The following is a 16,535-nucleotide window of genomic DNA, read 5'->3' as shown; positions in this document are numbered from 1 at the left end:
CCACTGACGTGTGAAACCGGCCTAAGAGTTTAGAAATGTCCCTTAGTCAGTTTCAATATGCTCCATAATCACTGGGAAGACTCCTGACTTGGCAGATGTCCAGAAGGCAGTCATTGACACTCCACAAGGAGGGTAAGCCACAAAATGTCATTGCTAAAGAAGCTGGCTGTTCACAGAGTGCTGTGTCCAAGCATATTAATAGAAAGTTGCGTGGAAGGAAAAAGTATGGTAGAAAAAGGTGGGCAAGCATCCGGGATAACCGCAGCCTTGAAAGGATAGAAAAGGAATATGGTGTTTTTTTAAATAAATGAGTAAAAGAGGGTGGGGGGTTTATTTCAAATAAAGGACTATATTATTATTGTGTCTTTGATGTCCGCTGACATTACAAAGCGGACATCAACCCAACAACTACTACCTCACTTGCCACAGCACCAAGGCAAGTGATGGGCAAAGCACCAGAATTGGTGCATCTAATAGATAGATGGGGTGGCTGCGGGTTGCTATTTTTAGGCTTGGGGGGTGGGCAATATCCAATGCTACTTCCCAGTCTAAGAATACTAGCCCCATGCTTCCTACTTTAGCTTGACTGGTCGTTAAAATTGGGGGGACCCTATGTTATTTTTTAAAATTATTTAAATAATTTTTAAAAATGGCGTGGGGAACCCTCTATTTTTGATAACTGGCTAAGCTAACACTAACAGCTTAGGGCTGCACAATCACTTCTCACTAAGAGCGATAGCAGGCATATGATGAGCAGCGTCATACTCTCTAACCTTTTTACTGCCGGTCAGAACTGCCGGCTCACACACTGTGATCTGTATGACGGCATGGGAACCTCAGCACTCTGACCGGCGATATCAAACTTACCACCAATCAGAGCCAGTGTTTCTCACGATGCCACACAGATGACAGGGTAGGAAACATTCGATGTTCGGGCTACTGAACCCGAACATTAACACGAACTTCCTGGAGAAGTTGGTGTTCAGGGTCCGTGAACAGACACTAGGTGTTTGGTACGGCCCCCGAAATTTACTGTTCAGTTTCGTCCATCACTAGTTATCTGTAGAGATGAGTGAACCCAAACTCAAAAGTTCGGGGTTCATACCAGACAGTTATTGTTCGGTGCTCAAAGATGAAGATGGACAAGAAAGAGTGCTAAACGCCAAACACAGATCAGAGAGAGCGTTTTCCATATCTTTTTTCGAGTCATCATTGTTTTCAATGGAGTTTGAGTTCTGGCTCAAGTTCTGGTACAGTTCTGGGACCAAAATCGAAATTTGGAATAAAGTTTGGGTAGAGTACCAGATCCCGAACTTCCTCAAGTACACTCATCCCTAGTTATGTATTATTCTGCAATGTCTTTATTGTCTTTACAAGTACCCTCTAAACATTTTGTTTGGTGCTAAATGCCTCTCCCGGAAGTGTTCGGCGTTTAGCACCGGACAAAAACTGTTCGGCGTTCCAGAGAAAGTAGGGAGAAACAATTTTCCAGCTCCGATGTTCGGGTACTCATTGCTTTCACTTGGATTCTGAATCAAGTTTGGTAAAGTTCCTAAACTTAGGGTACAAGAACCTGAACTTCAGTAAGTCCACTCATCCCTACTTATGTGTTATTTTATGTAATAAACAAAAATGTCCAAAATCAATATATCGGATAAAAACTCATGAACTGGATATCAAAATACTGAAAAGAAAAGTGCTGAAGGTTCATAGAGTATAGTTCTAAAATTATCATCTTATTCGAATAAAATTAAAATACAAATTATTAAAATATAGAGGTTGCTAAGCAGAATATAGGGAAAAGCAGACTGGTCAGATAAAGTGCATAGTGCCAAAACCACAACCCACTTGCACAATATGCTGTATAAATCTGTCAGTATATACTAACTGGGTAGACCAGAATCCTCAAGATAAACAGATTATTCCAATGCCAACAGTATACAGATTAATATATCACCACATTTTCTGGCTAAACATCAGAGGCTGACTAACGCCTAACTCAGGTGTAAGCTGCAGAGGAGTATATGTGAATAAGCCTACCTGGGCATTGGAACTAAGATACCAAATTCCTATACCAAAGCCTGTAAGGCTTTATGGCAAACTTACAAGTGGTTGTATCAGTCTTGATAGACCCCTTCACCCCCCCTAAAAAACGTGAAAAGGACTCGTATTACAAGGAGGAACCAAAGCTTTCATTGAGACCCGCTGGAGTAACTGTTTTTAAATGGTAAATCCAGCGGCTCTCAGCTTGAGCCAAGGACCTAAACAAATGATACAACCACTTGCAATATGAAAATCACACCTGAAACCAGATAAAAAATACGGGATGTTGACTCAATCTTTGCATTGTGTGTCTGTGTGCGCCACACCTAGCATAGAGAACAGAAAGAGGAGAAAAGAACTGACTAAGGACTTGAGAACCAAAATTGTTGAACAGTATCAACAATCTCAAGGTCACAAGTCCATCTCTAGATATCTTGACGTTCCTTTGTCCATTGTGCGCCACATAACCGAGAAGTTTACAACAAATGGCACTATAGCTAATCTCCCTGGACTTGGACAGCAGAGAAACATTAATGAAAGGTTGCAAAGCAGGAAAGTTCAGATGGTAGATAAGCAGTCCCAATCAAGTTTCAAAGAAATTCAAGCTATCCTGCAGGCTCAGGTTGCATCAGTATCAGCACGAACTATCCATCGACATTTAAATTAAATAAAATGCTATGGCATGAGACACAGGAGAACGTCACTGCTGACACAGCGACATAAAAACGCTAAACTGCAGTTTGCCAAAATGTATGTGAGAAAGCCAAAATCCTTCTGGGAAAGCATCTTGCAGACAGATGAGACCAAGATAGAGATTTTTGTTAAAGTACATCATTCTATTGTTTACCAAAAACGGAATGAAGCTTACAAAGAAAAGAACACAGTAACTACATTCAGAAATAAATTGAAACAAAACGCTAGAGATTTCTGAGGTGACCAGCAATGAGTCTGGATCTAAATGCCATTGAACACCCTTAAAATTGCTGTTTTGAGGAGGTATCCTACAAATATGATAGACCTGGAGTAGTTTGCAAAAGCTAGTTGATGCTTATAAGAAGCGTTTGATTGCAGTTATATATTCTAAAGGGTGGGCAACCAAATATTAAGGTGAGGGCGCCAACAATTTTGTCCTGCCCATGTTTAAGGTTGTCATAGAGAAACAATTAAAATCCATACAGACATCTCTAGAGAAGGGTGAGGAACTGACAATTCAGCCTCCTGAAGGAGGCTTTTACATTGAACATATGGGGAAGGAAGAAAAAGAAAAATGAATTAAAACATATAAAGCTCAAGATTTAAGCTCCTTTTGAGGCAGGAGACCTCCTGAGGTGGACAGGTAATTACCAAAGAGGTCTATTGTGGGATCAAGACATAGAGACTAAGATTTTAATTTTTAAGAAGCAGGGGCTCCTTTGTCCCAAGTAGGAGAATTGTGATCCCCAGGCTGACTTTTGAATCCCTACAATAGAGGAGGCTATCCAGCTCATGCTTGGTCTCTATGTAAAGGTAAAAATCACAATAAAAAATATGATGACTAAGTATATATCACCTGGAATTCCCAAGGGTAAAGATATCCTGTAAGTTGGGGATCTCCTAAAATTCTAACAGACTCAGCACATCCCACAATCCGCCACCACATGAGCTCATCAAGAGGAGGTGTGTGTACGCAACTTGGTGCTAATAAAAAGCAGAAGTTGGGTTGTGGTCCTTGTCATTCCTTGAAATACATAGTTCACTGTGGGTTCTGCCCATTTTCTCAATAGAAGTGCTTCTCTTCACTGAGCTCTGAGCCATTTCTGTGACTAAGTTTAATAGTTTTCTTTCATTATTCCTTTTTAATTTATGTACTTGTTTTGTTCCCATTTTGTCTATATTTTTGATAAACACTGCCTATCTTTCTGGATAAAATATAAAATTTAATAGCTCTGTTCCTCTTGCTTTGTAAACCGCACCCCTGAAACTATACGCTACCTGTAACGGGTGTCCAATCAACATACAATGGGTACGGAAAGTATTCAGGCCCCTTTAAATTTTTCACTCTTTGTTTCATTGCAGCCATTTGGTAATTTCGAAAAGGTTAATTTTTTTTCCTCAATCATGTACACCCTGCACCCCATCTTGACGGAAATAAAACAGAAAAGTAGTAATTATTGCACATTTATTAAAAAACAAAAACTGAAAGATCACATGGTCATAAGTATTCAGACCCCCTGCTCAGTATTGAGTAGAAGCACCCTTTTGAGCTAGTACAGCCATGAGTCTTCTTGAGAATGATGCAACAAGTTTTTCACACCTGGATTTGGGGATCCTCTGCCATTCTTCCTTGCAGATCCTTTCCAGTTCCGTCAGGTTGAATGGTGAATGTTGGTGGACAGCTATTTTCAGGTCTCTCCAGAGATGATCAATTGGGTTTAGGTCAGGACTCTCGCTGAGCCAGTCAAGAATGGTCACAGAGTGGTTCTGAAGACATACTTTTTTTTTTTAGCTGTGTGCTTAGGGTCTTTGTCTTGTTGGAAGGTGAACCTTCAGCTAAGTCTGAGGTCCAGAACACCCTGGAAGAGGTTTTCATAAAGGATATCTCTGTACTTGGCCGCATTCATGTTTCCTTCAATGAGAACCAGTAGTCCTATCCATGCCGAGTGAAAAATTTAAAGGGGACTGAATACTTTCCGTACCCACTGTATATAAACGATTGGTGGTAGCAACAAGTAGTTCTTTTTGTTGTTGTGGAGCTGGCATTGGCTGTACAGAGGTACAGGTGCTTCTCACAAAATTACAATATCATCAGTCATTACAAACAGAGTGATCTATTTCAAGTGTTTATTTCTGTTAATGTTGATGATTATGGCTTACTGCCAATGAAAACCCAAAAGTCAGTATCTCAGTAAATTAGAATACTTTATAACACCAACTTGAAAAATGATTTTAAAATTCAAAATGTTGGCCTACTGAAATGTATGTTCAGTAAATGTACTCAATACTTGGCCGGGGCCCCTTTTACATCAATTACTGCATCAATGTGGCGTAGCAGGGAGGCCATCAGCCTGTGGCACTGCTGAGGTGTTATGGAAGCCCAGGTTGCTTTGATAGCAGCCTTCAGCTCATTAGCATTGTTGGGTCTGGTGTCTCTCGTCTACTTCTTGACAATACTCCATAGATTCTCTATGGGGTTAATGTCAGATGAGTTTGCTGGCCAATCAAGCACAGGGAAACTGTTGTTTTTAAACCAGGTATTGGTACTTTTGGCAGTGTGGACAGGGGCCAAGTATTGCGGGAGAATTAAATTTCCATCTTCAAAAAGCTTGTTGCCAGAGAGAAGCATGAAGTACTCTAAAATTTCCTGGTAGATGGCTGTGCTGACTTTGGTCCTGATAAAACACAGTGGACCTACACCAGTAGATGACATGGCTCACCAAACCATCACTGATCGTGGAAACTTCACACTAAACCACAAGCAGCTTGGGTTGTGTGCCTCTCCACTCTTCCTCAAGACTCTGGAACCTTGATTTCCAAATGAAATGCAACATTTACTTTCCTTGTGGAGTGAGTCAATGATTGCCTTCTGGATATCTGTCAAGTCAACAGTCTTCCCCATGATGGTAGAGCCTACTGAAACAGACTAAGGGACCTTATTAAACGCTTAGGAAGTCTTTGCGGGTGTTTTTTGTTAAATTTTCTAATTTATTGAGAAAATGACTTTTGAGTTTTCATTAGCTATAAGCCATAACAATCAACATTAACAGAAATAAACAATTGAAATACTGTAGATCACTCTGTTTGTAATGGCTCTATATAATATATGAGTTTCCCTTTTTGTATTGAAGAACTGAAATTAACTTTTTGATGATATTCTAACTTTGTGAGAAGCACCTGTATTTACAGTTGTGCTCAAAAGTTTACATACCCAGGCAGAATTTTTTACTTTCTTGGCCTTTTTTTCAGAGAATATGAATGATAACACCAAACCTTTTTCTCCACTCATGGTTAGTGGTTGGGTAAAGCCATTTATTGTCAAACTACTGTGTTTTCTCTTTTTAAATCATAATGACAACCCAAAACATCCAAATGACCCTGATCAACAGCTTACATACCCTGGTGATTTTGACCTGATAACTAGAGATGAGCCACCTCTCTAGTGTTCGGGTTCGGTTCAGTTCGTCGAACAGGGACGGGTCCATTCAGAACACTTTCCTTAGAAGACGTAGTGGTGCCCCCATTGGGAGTTGTGCCAAAAAATGAACCCAATACATTCAGACTAGTCCACCATTTGTCATATCCAAGGGGCAGGTCAGTAAACGACAACATCGACGCGGAACCAAGTACAGTACTATGTACTGTACCTCCTTTGAGGCAATCAGGCGGGTCAAGAAGTTGGTAAGGGGCACCCTAATGGCCAAAACAGACATTGAGGGGGCGTTCCAGTTACTACCTGTGCCTCTGAATAGTGTCCTCCCATTGGGCTGCTTCTGTGAAGGAGCATACTGCATAGATCGCTGTTTGCCCATGGGGTGCTACATATCCTGCTCACTATTTGAGGCGTTTAGTTGCTTCCTCGAATGTGTCGTCATGGACGTTTGTAAGGCGGCACATATTATCCATTACCTCGACGACTTCTTATGCCTGGGCCCAAAAGATTCGCCACAGTGTGAAAACACGCGATAGTCCACCTGTGAGAAGGAGAGAGCTGGAGGGAGAGTGGACACCCCAGAGCCGAGGGGTTAGATTGAGAAAGAAAGAAGGCGGTGTAGCTTGCTTCATGGGTGGGGTACTCTGCTGAGTAGCACCAAATTCTACTAGGCCCAATAGGATTTCCTGGGCTAGATGCCATTACAATATAGTAGTTAGGTAAACAGGCGATCTAGCTTGCTTCATGAGTGGGGTACACTGCTGAGTAGCACTAAATTCTACTAGGCCCAAAAGGATTACCTGGGCCAGATGCCGTTAAAAATAGTACTTAGGTAAACAGGCGGTGGGTGGCTGGGCTACTCTGCAGACTAGCAGACACTGAAGCTTTGGAGCAGACCTCTGAATCCCAGGCCATAGTATGAGTAAACAACTCTGCAGACGACCCCACCCACCTGGAATTGATGATGGCAACGTCATGTAAAACTTAGCAAGGGGACTAAATAAAAGAGTCTCCATTTTTTCAAAACATTCGGCCACAGACACCACTTAAGTGGCATCAATTTCGCCAGAGTTTTTTAAAACGGTTGGTGAGGTGATTTTCAAAAATCATCAAGCTTTTATTCTCCCCAAGATGACACAGGGGTAGAAAAGTCCTTGCAGATCCAGGATTTGTTCATCTTGATGAACGTTAGTCTGTCTACATTGTCACTGGACAGCCACGTGCGCTTATCTGTCAGCACACCACCAGCAGCGCTGAACACACTTTCAGAGAGAACGCTGGCTGCGGAGCACGACAAGATCTCCAAGGCGTGGGTGGCGAGCTCAGGCCATTTTTCAAGATTCGAAGCCCAAAATGAGCAAGGGTCCAGTTCCACAGTCATGGCATCGATGTTAACTTGGAGATACTCTTGTACCATTCTCTCTAGGCGTTGGCTATGCGTCAGACTTTTTGTCTCCTGTGGCCTTGCAAAGGATGGTCTAAAAAAATCTTGAAACGATTGGAAAAAATTGCTGTTACCACCAGATACGATGTTACTGTTACGGTTAGAGTGATGACTCGATAGTCCCACGGTTGGCAAATTAGAAATCAGAGATTGACTACATGCACCACTGGTGTTTTGTGGAAAAGCAGATGTTAGGTTCTGTAACAGTCTCTGCTGATACTCCTGCATGCGTGAATCCCTTTCTATGGCAGGAATTATTTCGCCAAATTTGCTTTTGTACCGGGGATCTAAGAGTATGGCAACCCAGTAGTCGGAATTACTTCGGATTCTGACAATCTGAGGGTCATGTTGCAGGTAGTGCAGCATGAAGGCACTCATGTGTCTTGCACATCCAGGAGGACCAAGTCCTTGTTGTCTTGGTGGTGGTGAGGTGAGAATCATGCTTCCTTCATCTGCCCTCTCCCCCCAACCTCGCACAACAGAAATTTGATCAAGGTCTCCCTCATCTGATGAGTCTTCCATGCCCAGCGCCAGTTCGTCCTCCACTTCTTCCTCGCCTCCTGCACCTTCCTCAACAGTTTGGCTGCTACCATGGGCCCTCGGTAATCCCTCTCCCCCAGCCTCCAATGCCAGCCGCCTTGGTGCTGCCAACCTTCTTGACCTTGGAGATATGATCCCTTCCGCATACGACTCCTCCTGTTCCTCCTCCTCGTCTTGTTCCACCACCTGACTCCGAACACTGTGTAAGGTGTGCTCCAGCATGTAAATCACCGGAATGGTCATGCTGATAATGGCATCGTCAGCACTAAACATCTTCGTTGCTATTTCAAAACTCTGCCGAAGGGTGCATAGGTGCCTGATCTGAGACCACTCCTGCAGCGTGATTTGCCCCACCTCTTGAGCTCATTGGCCTAGGCTATACATCATAACCTATTGCACCAGGGCTCATCGGACAGTGCAGACACTGCTCCTAGGCCCAAAACTATTAACTGGATTAGATGCAGTAAAAATTGAGATACACAGGCGCTATAGTTTGTTTCACAGGCGGGCTACTCTGCTGACGTGCAGACAATGCTCCTAGGCCCTAAACTATTAACTGGATTAGATGCAGTAAAAATAGAGATACACAGGCGGTATAGTTAGTTTCACAGGTGGGCTACTCTGCTGGCGTGCAGACACTGCTCCTAGGCCCAAAACTATTAACTGGATTAGATGCAGTAAAAATTGAGATACACAGGCGGTATAGTTTGTTTCACAGGCGGGCTACTCTGCTGATGTGCAGACACTGCTCCTAGGCCCAAAACTATTAACTGGATTAGATGCAGTAAAAATTGAGATACACAGGCGGTATAGTTTGTTTAACAGGCGGGCTACTCTGCTGACGTGCAGACACTGCTCCTAGGCCCTAAACTATTAACTGGATTAGATGCAGTGAAAATAGAGATACACAGGCGGTATAGTTTGTTTCACAGGCTGGCTACTCTTCTGACGTGCAGACACTGCTCCTAGGCCCAAAACTATTAACTGGATTAGATGCAGTAAAAATAGAGATACACAGGTGGTGTAGTTAGTTTCACAGGCGGGCTACTCTGCTGACGTGCAGACACTGCTACTAAGCCCAAAACCCCAAAACGATTTACTGGGTTAGATGCCGTAAAAATTGAGATACACAGGCGGTGTAGCTAGCTTCACAGGCGGGCTACTCAGATGACTATCAGACAATGCTACTAGCCCAAAAGGATTGGCTGAGCTAGATTACACCAAATGCTGCAACTAAGGGTATGTGCACACGTCCGGATTTCTTGCAGAAATTTCCTGAAGAAAACCGGAAATTTTCTGCAAGAAATCCGCATTTTTTTTTGCGTTTTTTTTTCCGTTTTTTTCGCGTTCTTTTAGCATCCTGCAAGCGTAATTAGCTTGCAGAATGCTAAAGTTTTCCAAGCGATCTGTAGCATCGCTTGGAAAACTGACTGACAGGTTGGTCACACTTGTCAAACATAGTGTTTGACAAGTGTGACCAACTTTTTACTATAGATGCAGCATCTATAGTAAAAGATAGAATGTTTAAAAGTAATAAAAAAAATAAAAAAAATGGTTATACTCACCTGCAGGCGTCCGTTCCTATGGATGCCGGTGTGGTTCAGGACCTTCCATGACGTCGCGGTCACGTGAGCGGTCACATGACCGGTCTCGACCAATCACAAGACCGCGACGTCATCGCAGGTTCTTCACCGCACACCAGCTATAGAAACCGAAGCGGCAGCATGCAGCGGAGAGGCGGGAAGACATCGAAGGTGAGTATAGGACTATTTTTTATTTTAATTCTTTTTTTTTTACCAATTATATGGTGCCCAGTCCGTGGAGGAGAGTCTCCTCTCCTCCACCCTGGGTACCAACCGCACATAATCTGCTTACTTCCCGCATGGTGTGCACAGCCCTGTGCGGGAAGTAAGCAGATCAATGCACTCCTAGGTGTGCGGAATCCCCTGCAATTCTGCATTTTAATGAACATGTTGCTTTTTTTTCCGCGATGCGATTTTTTCGCGGAAAAAAAGGCTACATTTGCACAAAAAATGCGGAATACACTGAAAATAATGGGAGGCATATGTTAGCGTTTTTTTCACGTTTTTATCACGTTTTTATAGCGAAAAAACGCAAAAAAAACGCGAAAAATACTGAACGTGTGCACATGGCCTAACACTTGCACAGAACTGGCTCAGACCTGCCTGGCAAACAGTGCTATGAACTGCTGTAACCTACCCTGAATAGGGCTGATATTACAACTAGTCCCGACTCCTCCCGACTCCCTAAACCTATCTCTCTGACAATTCACTCCAAAAAAACCACTCTTAGTCTGTATAGCGACCACAGCAGCAGCGGTGCCGTCTAACACTAAGCTGCAGCAGTGAGGAAATGGTGGCGATGGGGCAAATGGCTGGTTCTTATAGGGCAAGGACATGTGACATACACAGCCAATGACACATGCCCTTGCTTGAGTGCATCACATTCACATTGCTGTGTGTGTGCACTGCTGATAGGCTGTAAATACGGGAAAGAAAAAAAATGGAGATCGGCTTTATTACAGCACAGATCTATCCCCCGCCCACTATACACTGAAACAGTCCATTAACAATGATAAACAGTTTTAATGTGCAAATCAAGCTAGGCTTTTGGTGAACGAACAGTTATCGAACAGAAACTCGAACAGCCGAATTTTAAGCAAATTGTTTGGGTTCGTCGAACGACTCGAACACCGCCCAAAACAGCTCGAATTTGAAATTGGCGAACAGTTCGACTCGAACACCGCTCATCTCTACTGATAACATGCACAGAAGTTGGCACAAATGGGTTTGAATGGCAACTAAAGGTAACATCCTGACCTGTTGCTTGTAATCAGTGTGTGTGCATAAAAGGTGAGTGAGTATATTTGACAGAGGTTTTGTGTAAAATTATGTCTAATTTGCCTTTTCTCTGTTTTTTTAGTGTTGTTCCAATACACACAAAGGAAATAAACGTGTATAACAAAACAAGTGTAATTGCAACAATTTTCTGGGAGAATAAATACCTTGGTTCATTCCAGAGATAACTGCTGGTAAACTCTGCAGGGTGACAGGTCCATTCTTCACCTCAACAGCAAACTGCAGAGACAAAATATATTTATTAGTTATCCCAAAATGTAACTGTGTTTATATCTAGAAACTAAGGAGGGTCTCAGCTGCCATCATCATTCTTGTGGCAGCTTAGCCTGGCACTGCTGAAGCAACTTTTGAATATGTCCAGCATGCAGATGTGGTATTGTCCCCTCTGAAGGCCGGCGTCACACTGGCGAGTTTTACGGACGTAAGAGCGCAGAAACTACGTCCGTAAAACTCGCATTACATACGGCACAATTATTCTCAATGGGGCTGCTCCTATTAGCCGTATATTACAGTTCAGTATTATACGGCTTTCTACGGCCGTACAAAATCGCAGCATGCTGCGTTTGTCAGCGTATTGCGCTAATAATACGCCAATGAAAGTCTATGGGGGCGAGAAAAATACGGATTCCACACGGACCTGCAGTGTGACTTGCGAGAAATACGCAGCGGTGTTAGTGAAAAGTCGGTAATTCAATTGCCGGCTTTTTCCTTCTCCTTCACAAACCCGACAGGATATGAGACATGGTTTACATACAGTAAACCATCTCATATCCCCATTTTTTTTGCATATTCCACACTACTAATGTTAATAGTGTGTATGTGCAAAATTTGGGCACTGTAGCTGCTAAAATAAAGGGTTAAATGGCGGAAAAAATTGGCGTGGGCTCCCGCGCAATTTTCTCCGCCAGAGTGGTAAAGCCAGTGACTGAGGGCAGATATTAATAGCCAGGAGAGGGTCCATGGTTATTGGCCCCCCCGTGGCTAAAAGCATCTGCCCCCAGCCACCCCAGAAAAGGCACATCTGGAAGATGCGCCTATTCTGGCACTTGGCCACTCTCTTCCCACTCCCTGTAGCGGTGGGATATGGGGTAATGAAGGGTTAATGTCACCTTGCTATTAGAAGGTGACATTAAGCCAGATTAATAATGGAGAGGCGTCAATTATGACACCTATCCATTATTAATCCAATTGTAGGAAAGGGTTAAAAAAACACACACACACATGATTAAAAAGGATTTTAATGAAATAAACACAGCGGTTGTTGTAATAATTTATTGTTCTCGCAATCCATTTGCAAACCCTCGCTTGGCAAAATAATAAACGCACAATATACATACCTTCTGATGTCAGATCACGTCCCACGATGTAATCCATCTGAAGGGGTTAACTAATATTACAGGCAGGAGCCCTGCTAAATGCAGCTGTGCTCCGTGCCTGTAATCCCCCGGCGAATGAATGAAATGTAGGTCAATGACCTACATTTCCTTCAGTCGCGGTGATGCGCCCCCTGGTGGATGTCCTCATATGACCTGGAGCGTGGGAAAAAGTTCCCAGGCTGCAGTTCATGAGAACATCCACCAGAGGGCGCCTCACCGCGACTCAATGTAAGTACAGATCCTGCTTTCCTTTCAGCACCCGGGGATTACAGGCACGAGCGAGTGGTTTATCGCAGCTCGTGCCTGTAATATTAGTTAACCCCTTCAGATGGATTACTTCGTGGGACGTGACGGTTCAGCTGAGGGTATGTATCTTGTGCGTTTATTATTTTGCCAAGCGAGGGCCTGGAAATGGATTGCGAGAACAATAAATTATTACAACAACCGCTGTGTTTATTTAATTAAAATCCTTTTTAATCTTGTGTGTGTGTGTTTTTTAACCCTTTACAACAATTGGATTAATAATGGATAGGTGTCATAATTGACGCCTCTCCATTATTAATCTGGCTTAATGTCACCTTACAATAGCAAGGTGGCATTAACCCTTCATTACCCCATATCCCACCGCTACAGGGAGTGGGAAGAGAGTGGCCAAGTGCCAGAATAGGCGCATCTTCCAGATGTGCCTTTTCTGGGGTGGCTGGGGGCAGATGTTTTTAGCCACGGGGGGGCCAATAACCATGGACCCTCTCTAGGCTATTAATATCTGCCCTCAGTCACTGGCTTTACCATTCTGGCGGAGAAAATTGCGCGGGAGCCCACGCCAATTTTTTCCGCCATTTACCCCTTTATTTCAGCAGCTACAGCGCTGAAATTTTGCACATACACACTACTAACATTAGTAGTGTGGAATATGCAAAAAAAAAGGGGATATGAGATGGTTTACTGTATGTAAACCATGTCTCATATCCTGTCGGGTTTAGGCAGGAGAAATGAAAAGCCGGCAATTGAATTACCGGCTTTTCACAGATATCGCGCTGAATAAAATCTAAATACAGAATATATATATATGTGTCTCAATGACATATATATATATATATATATATATATATATACTGTATATATGTTTTAATGAACATTTGAGCACATAAATCCATTAGATGTCGGTTTTGCAAGCCTGCGCGAAAATCTCGCAGTACGGATGCCATACGGATTACATACGGAGGATGCCATGCGCAAAATACGCTGACACACCCTGCTTACGGATCACTATTTTGGGAACATTTCACCGTATTTCGGCCGTATTACGGCCGTAAAATACGGACCGTATTGTCTTACGCCGAGTGTGACGCCGGCCGAACTCTTCCTGCACACAGAGTTATCAAAGGGTTAGAGTGGCTCCTTTAGTAACAGTTTATGTCAGAAAATATTTATTAGGCCGGCGTCACACTTAACGTATTAAAAATCGGTCCGATTCTCTCGGCCGAGAGTCGCACGAGTGTTCTTCGTGTGGTCATCCATATGCAATCCGTATGCAATGCAATTTTAACATGAGCTTTTACCTACAGCAGTTCTCTGTTATTTACACATCGTTTTAAAACGAAATATTCTTCAAAACACACACACATATATATACAGTATATTAGATAGATAGATTTGCATGTTTATAACATGTTCGAAGATTATGATGCCAAAACGTTAGGTGTTTCCATTATTTTGTCCAACCCCTGTATATTACCGTATTTTCCGGCGTATAAGACAACTTTTTAACCTCTAAAAATTGTCCCAAAAGTCGGGGGTCGTCTTATACGCCGGGTACGGGTGCACAGAGCGATCCTGGATGGTTCCCAGGGTCTGAAGGAGAGGAGACTCTCCTTCAGGCCCTGGGATCCATATTCATGTAAAAAATAAAGAATAAAAATAAAAAATATGGATATACTCACCCCTCCGACGGACCGTGGACCTCAGCGGTGCAAGCGTCTGCTTCCGTTCCTAAGAATGCAGTGAGTGAAGGACCGGCGATGACGTCGCGGTTACATGAGCGGTCGCGTGACCGCGACGTCATCGCACGTCCTTCACTCACTGCATTCTTAGGAACGGAGGCAGACGCTTGCACCGCTGAGGTCCAGGGTCCGTCGGAGGGGTGAGTATATCCATATTTTTTTTTTTTTATTCTTGACTTTTTTTACATGAATATGGATCCCAGGGCCTGAAGGAGAGTCTCCTCTCCTCCAGACCCTGGGAACCACACGCCGTATAAGATGACTGGGCGTATAAGATGACCCCCGTCTTATTCGGCGGGTATATCCCAAATCCCATATTTTATATGGAAAAGTTGGGGGTCGTCTTATAAGCCCAGTCGTCTTATACACCAGAAAATACGGTAGATATATTAGTTAGATAGATAGATAGACAAATAGATAGATTAAAAGCCAGCAAATGATCTGCCGCGTACAGTATAATCACAGAGTGACAGGTTAGAATAGAAATATACACATAGAATATATATATATATATATATATATATATATATATATATACTGTATATATATATACACACATGTCAGTAACACACACATACTATATATATATATATATATATATATATATATATATATATATATATATATATTGAAAAAATTTAGAACAGCATCATATTACCACACTTGCAGTGCAAAGCTTTCCAAACCAGTGTTCAGGTGGTTCCAATAATATAAGAAAAAAAGGAAAACAGCACAAACAAAGTAACAAAAAAAGTGGGTCTTTAATGCCTGGACGGCGTGGCGACGTTTCGGATTTTCCAATCCTTTTTCAAGCTTGAAAAAGGATTGGAAAATCCGAAACGTCGCCACGCCGTCCAGGCATTAAAGACCCACTTTTTTTGTTACTTTGTTTGTGCTGTTTTCCTTTTTTTCTTATATATATATATATATATATATATATATATATATATATATATATATATATATATATATATATATATAATGTATTTATATTGCACAGAGAGATAGAAGAAAGTCCGGTAATTCATTTGTCGGCTTCTGTAAAATCACTGCAGGAGCCGACAGGATAGAAAACATGGTTTGCATACAGTAAATGCATATAGAGTAGGTAGACATATAGATTGCAGTGACGAATCCAATTAGTAGTGTGTGTGCAAATTATGGGACATGTATGTAATTAATAAAAGATTCTTTTTGGGGAAAAAATGACGTGGGCTCCCGCGTAATTTTTGGAAACAGCAGAGGGAAAGCCAGCGCCTGGGGGCTGATATTGATAGCCTATGAAGGGACCATGATTATTGGCCCCCCTGGCTAAACACATCCGCTCCCCGCTACCCCAGAAAAGGCACATCTCTAAGATGCGCCAATTCTGGCACTTAGCCTCGCTCATCCCACTCGTCTTGTAGAGGTGGCAAGTGGGGTAATAGATGTGGGGTTGATTTCACCTTTGTATTGTGAGGTGACACCAAGCTCACATCTTAGTAATGGAGAGGTGTCAATAAGACACCTATCCATTACTAATCCTATAGTTGTTACATGTTAAATAAAGACACAACCAGAATAAAGTATTTTAATGAAATAAAACACAACACAGTTTTCCCATTTTATTCTTACTCTTAACCCCTTTCTGATATTGGACGTACTATCCCGTTGAGGTGGGGTGGGCCCGTATGACCACCGACGGGATAGTACGTCCAGCGCGATCGGCGGCGCTCACTGGGGGAGCGCGGCCGATCGCGGCCGGGTGTCAGCTGACTATCGCAGCTGACATCCGGCACTATGTGCCAGGAGCGGTCACGGACCGCCCCCGGCACATTAACCCCTGGCACACCGCGATCAAACATGACCGCGGTGTGCCGGCAGTATAGGGAAGCGTCGCGCAGGGAGGGGGCTCCCTTCGGGCTTCCCTGAGACCCCAGGAGCAACGCGATGTGATCGCGTTGCTCCGAGGGTCTCCTACCTCCTTCCTCGCTGCAGGTGCCGGATCCAAGATGGCTGCGGCATCCGGGACCTGCAGGGAGGGAGGTGGCTTACCGAGTGCCTGCTCAGAGCAGGCGCTGGTAAGCCTGCAGTGCTCTAAGTCAGATCGGTGATCTGACAGAGTGCTATGCAAACTGTCAGATC

The 16,535-nt window shown here is 43.1% G+C and overlaps 1 protein-coding gene across 25 annotated transcripts in view; it reads right to left on the bottom strand.

The window, feature by feature from the left end:
* The window catches only part of BCAS1 (brain enriched myelin associated protein 1), a 180,780-nt gene that overhangs the window by 116,492 nt on the left and 47,753 nt on the right, over positions 1 to 16,535 (bottom strand). For all 25 annotated transcript variants that reach the window (XM_077253177.1, XM_077253187.1, XM_077253188.1 and 22 more), the window contains exon 3: positions 11,179 to 11,251. In XM_077253177.1, coding sequence (XP_077109292.1) covers positions 11,179 to 11,251 — 73 coding nt within the window. The remainder of the gene's footprint in view (positions 1 to 11,178; positions 11,252 to 16,535) is intronic.

The sequence above is a fragment of the Ranitomeya variabilis genome, chromosome 4 (genome assembly GCF_051348905.1).
Source record: "Ranitomeya variabilis isolate aRanVar5 chromosome 4, aRanVar5.hap1, whole genome shotgun sequence".
NCBI classification, from domain to species: Eukaryota; Metazoa; Chordata; class Amphibia; order Anura; family Dendrobatidae; genus Ranitomeya; species Ranitomeya variabilis.
The sequence above is the reverse complement of the archived record's forward strand: the minus strand, read 5'-3'. Positions and strand labels throughout refer to the sequence as shown.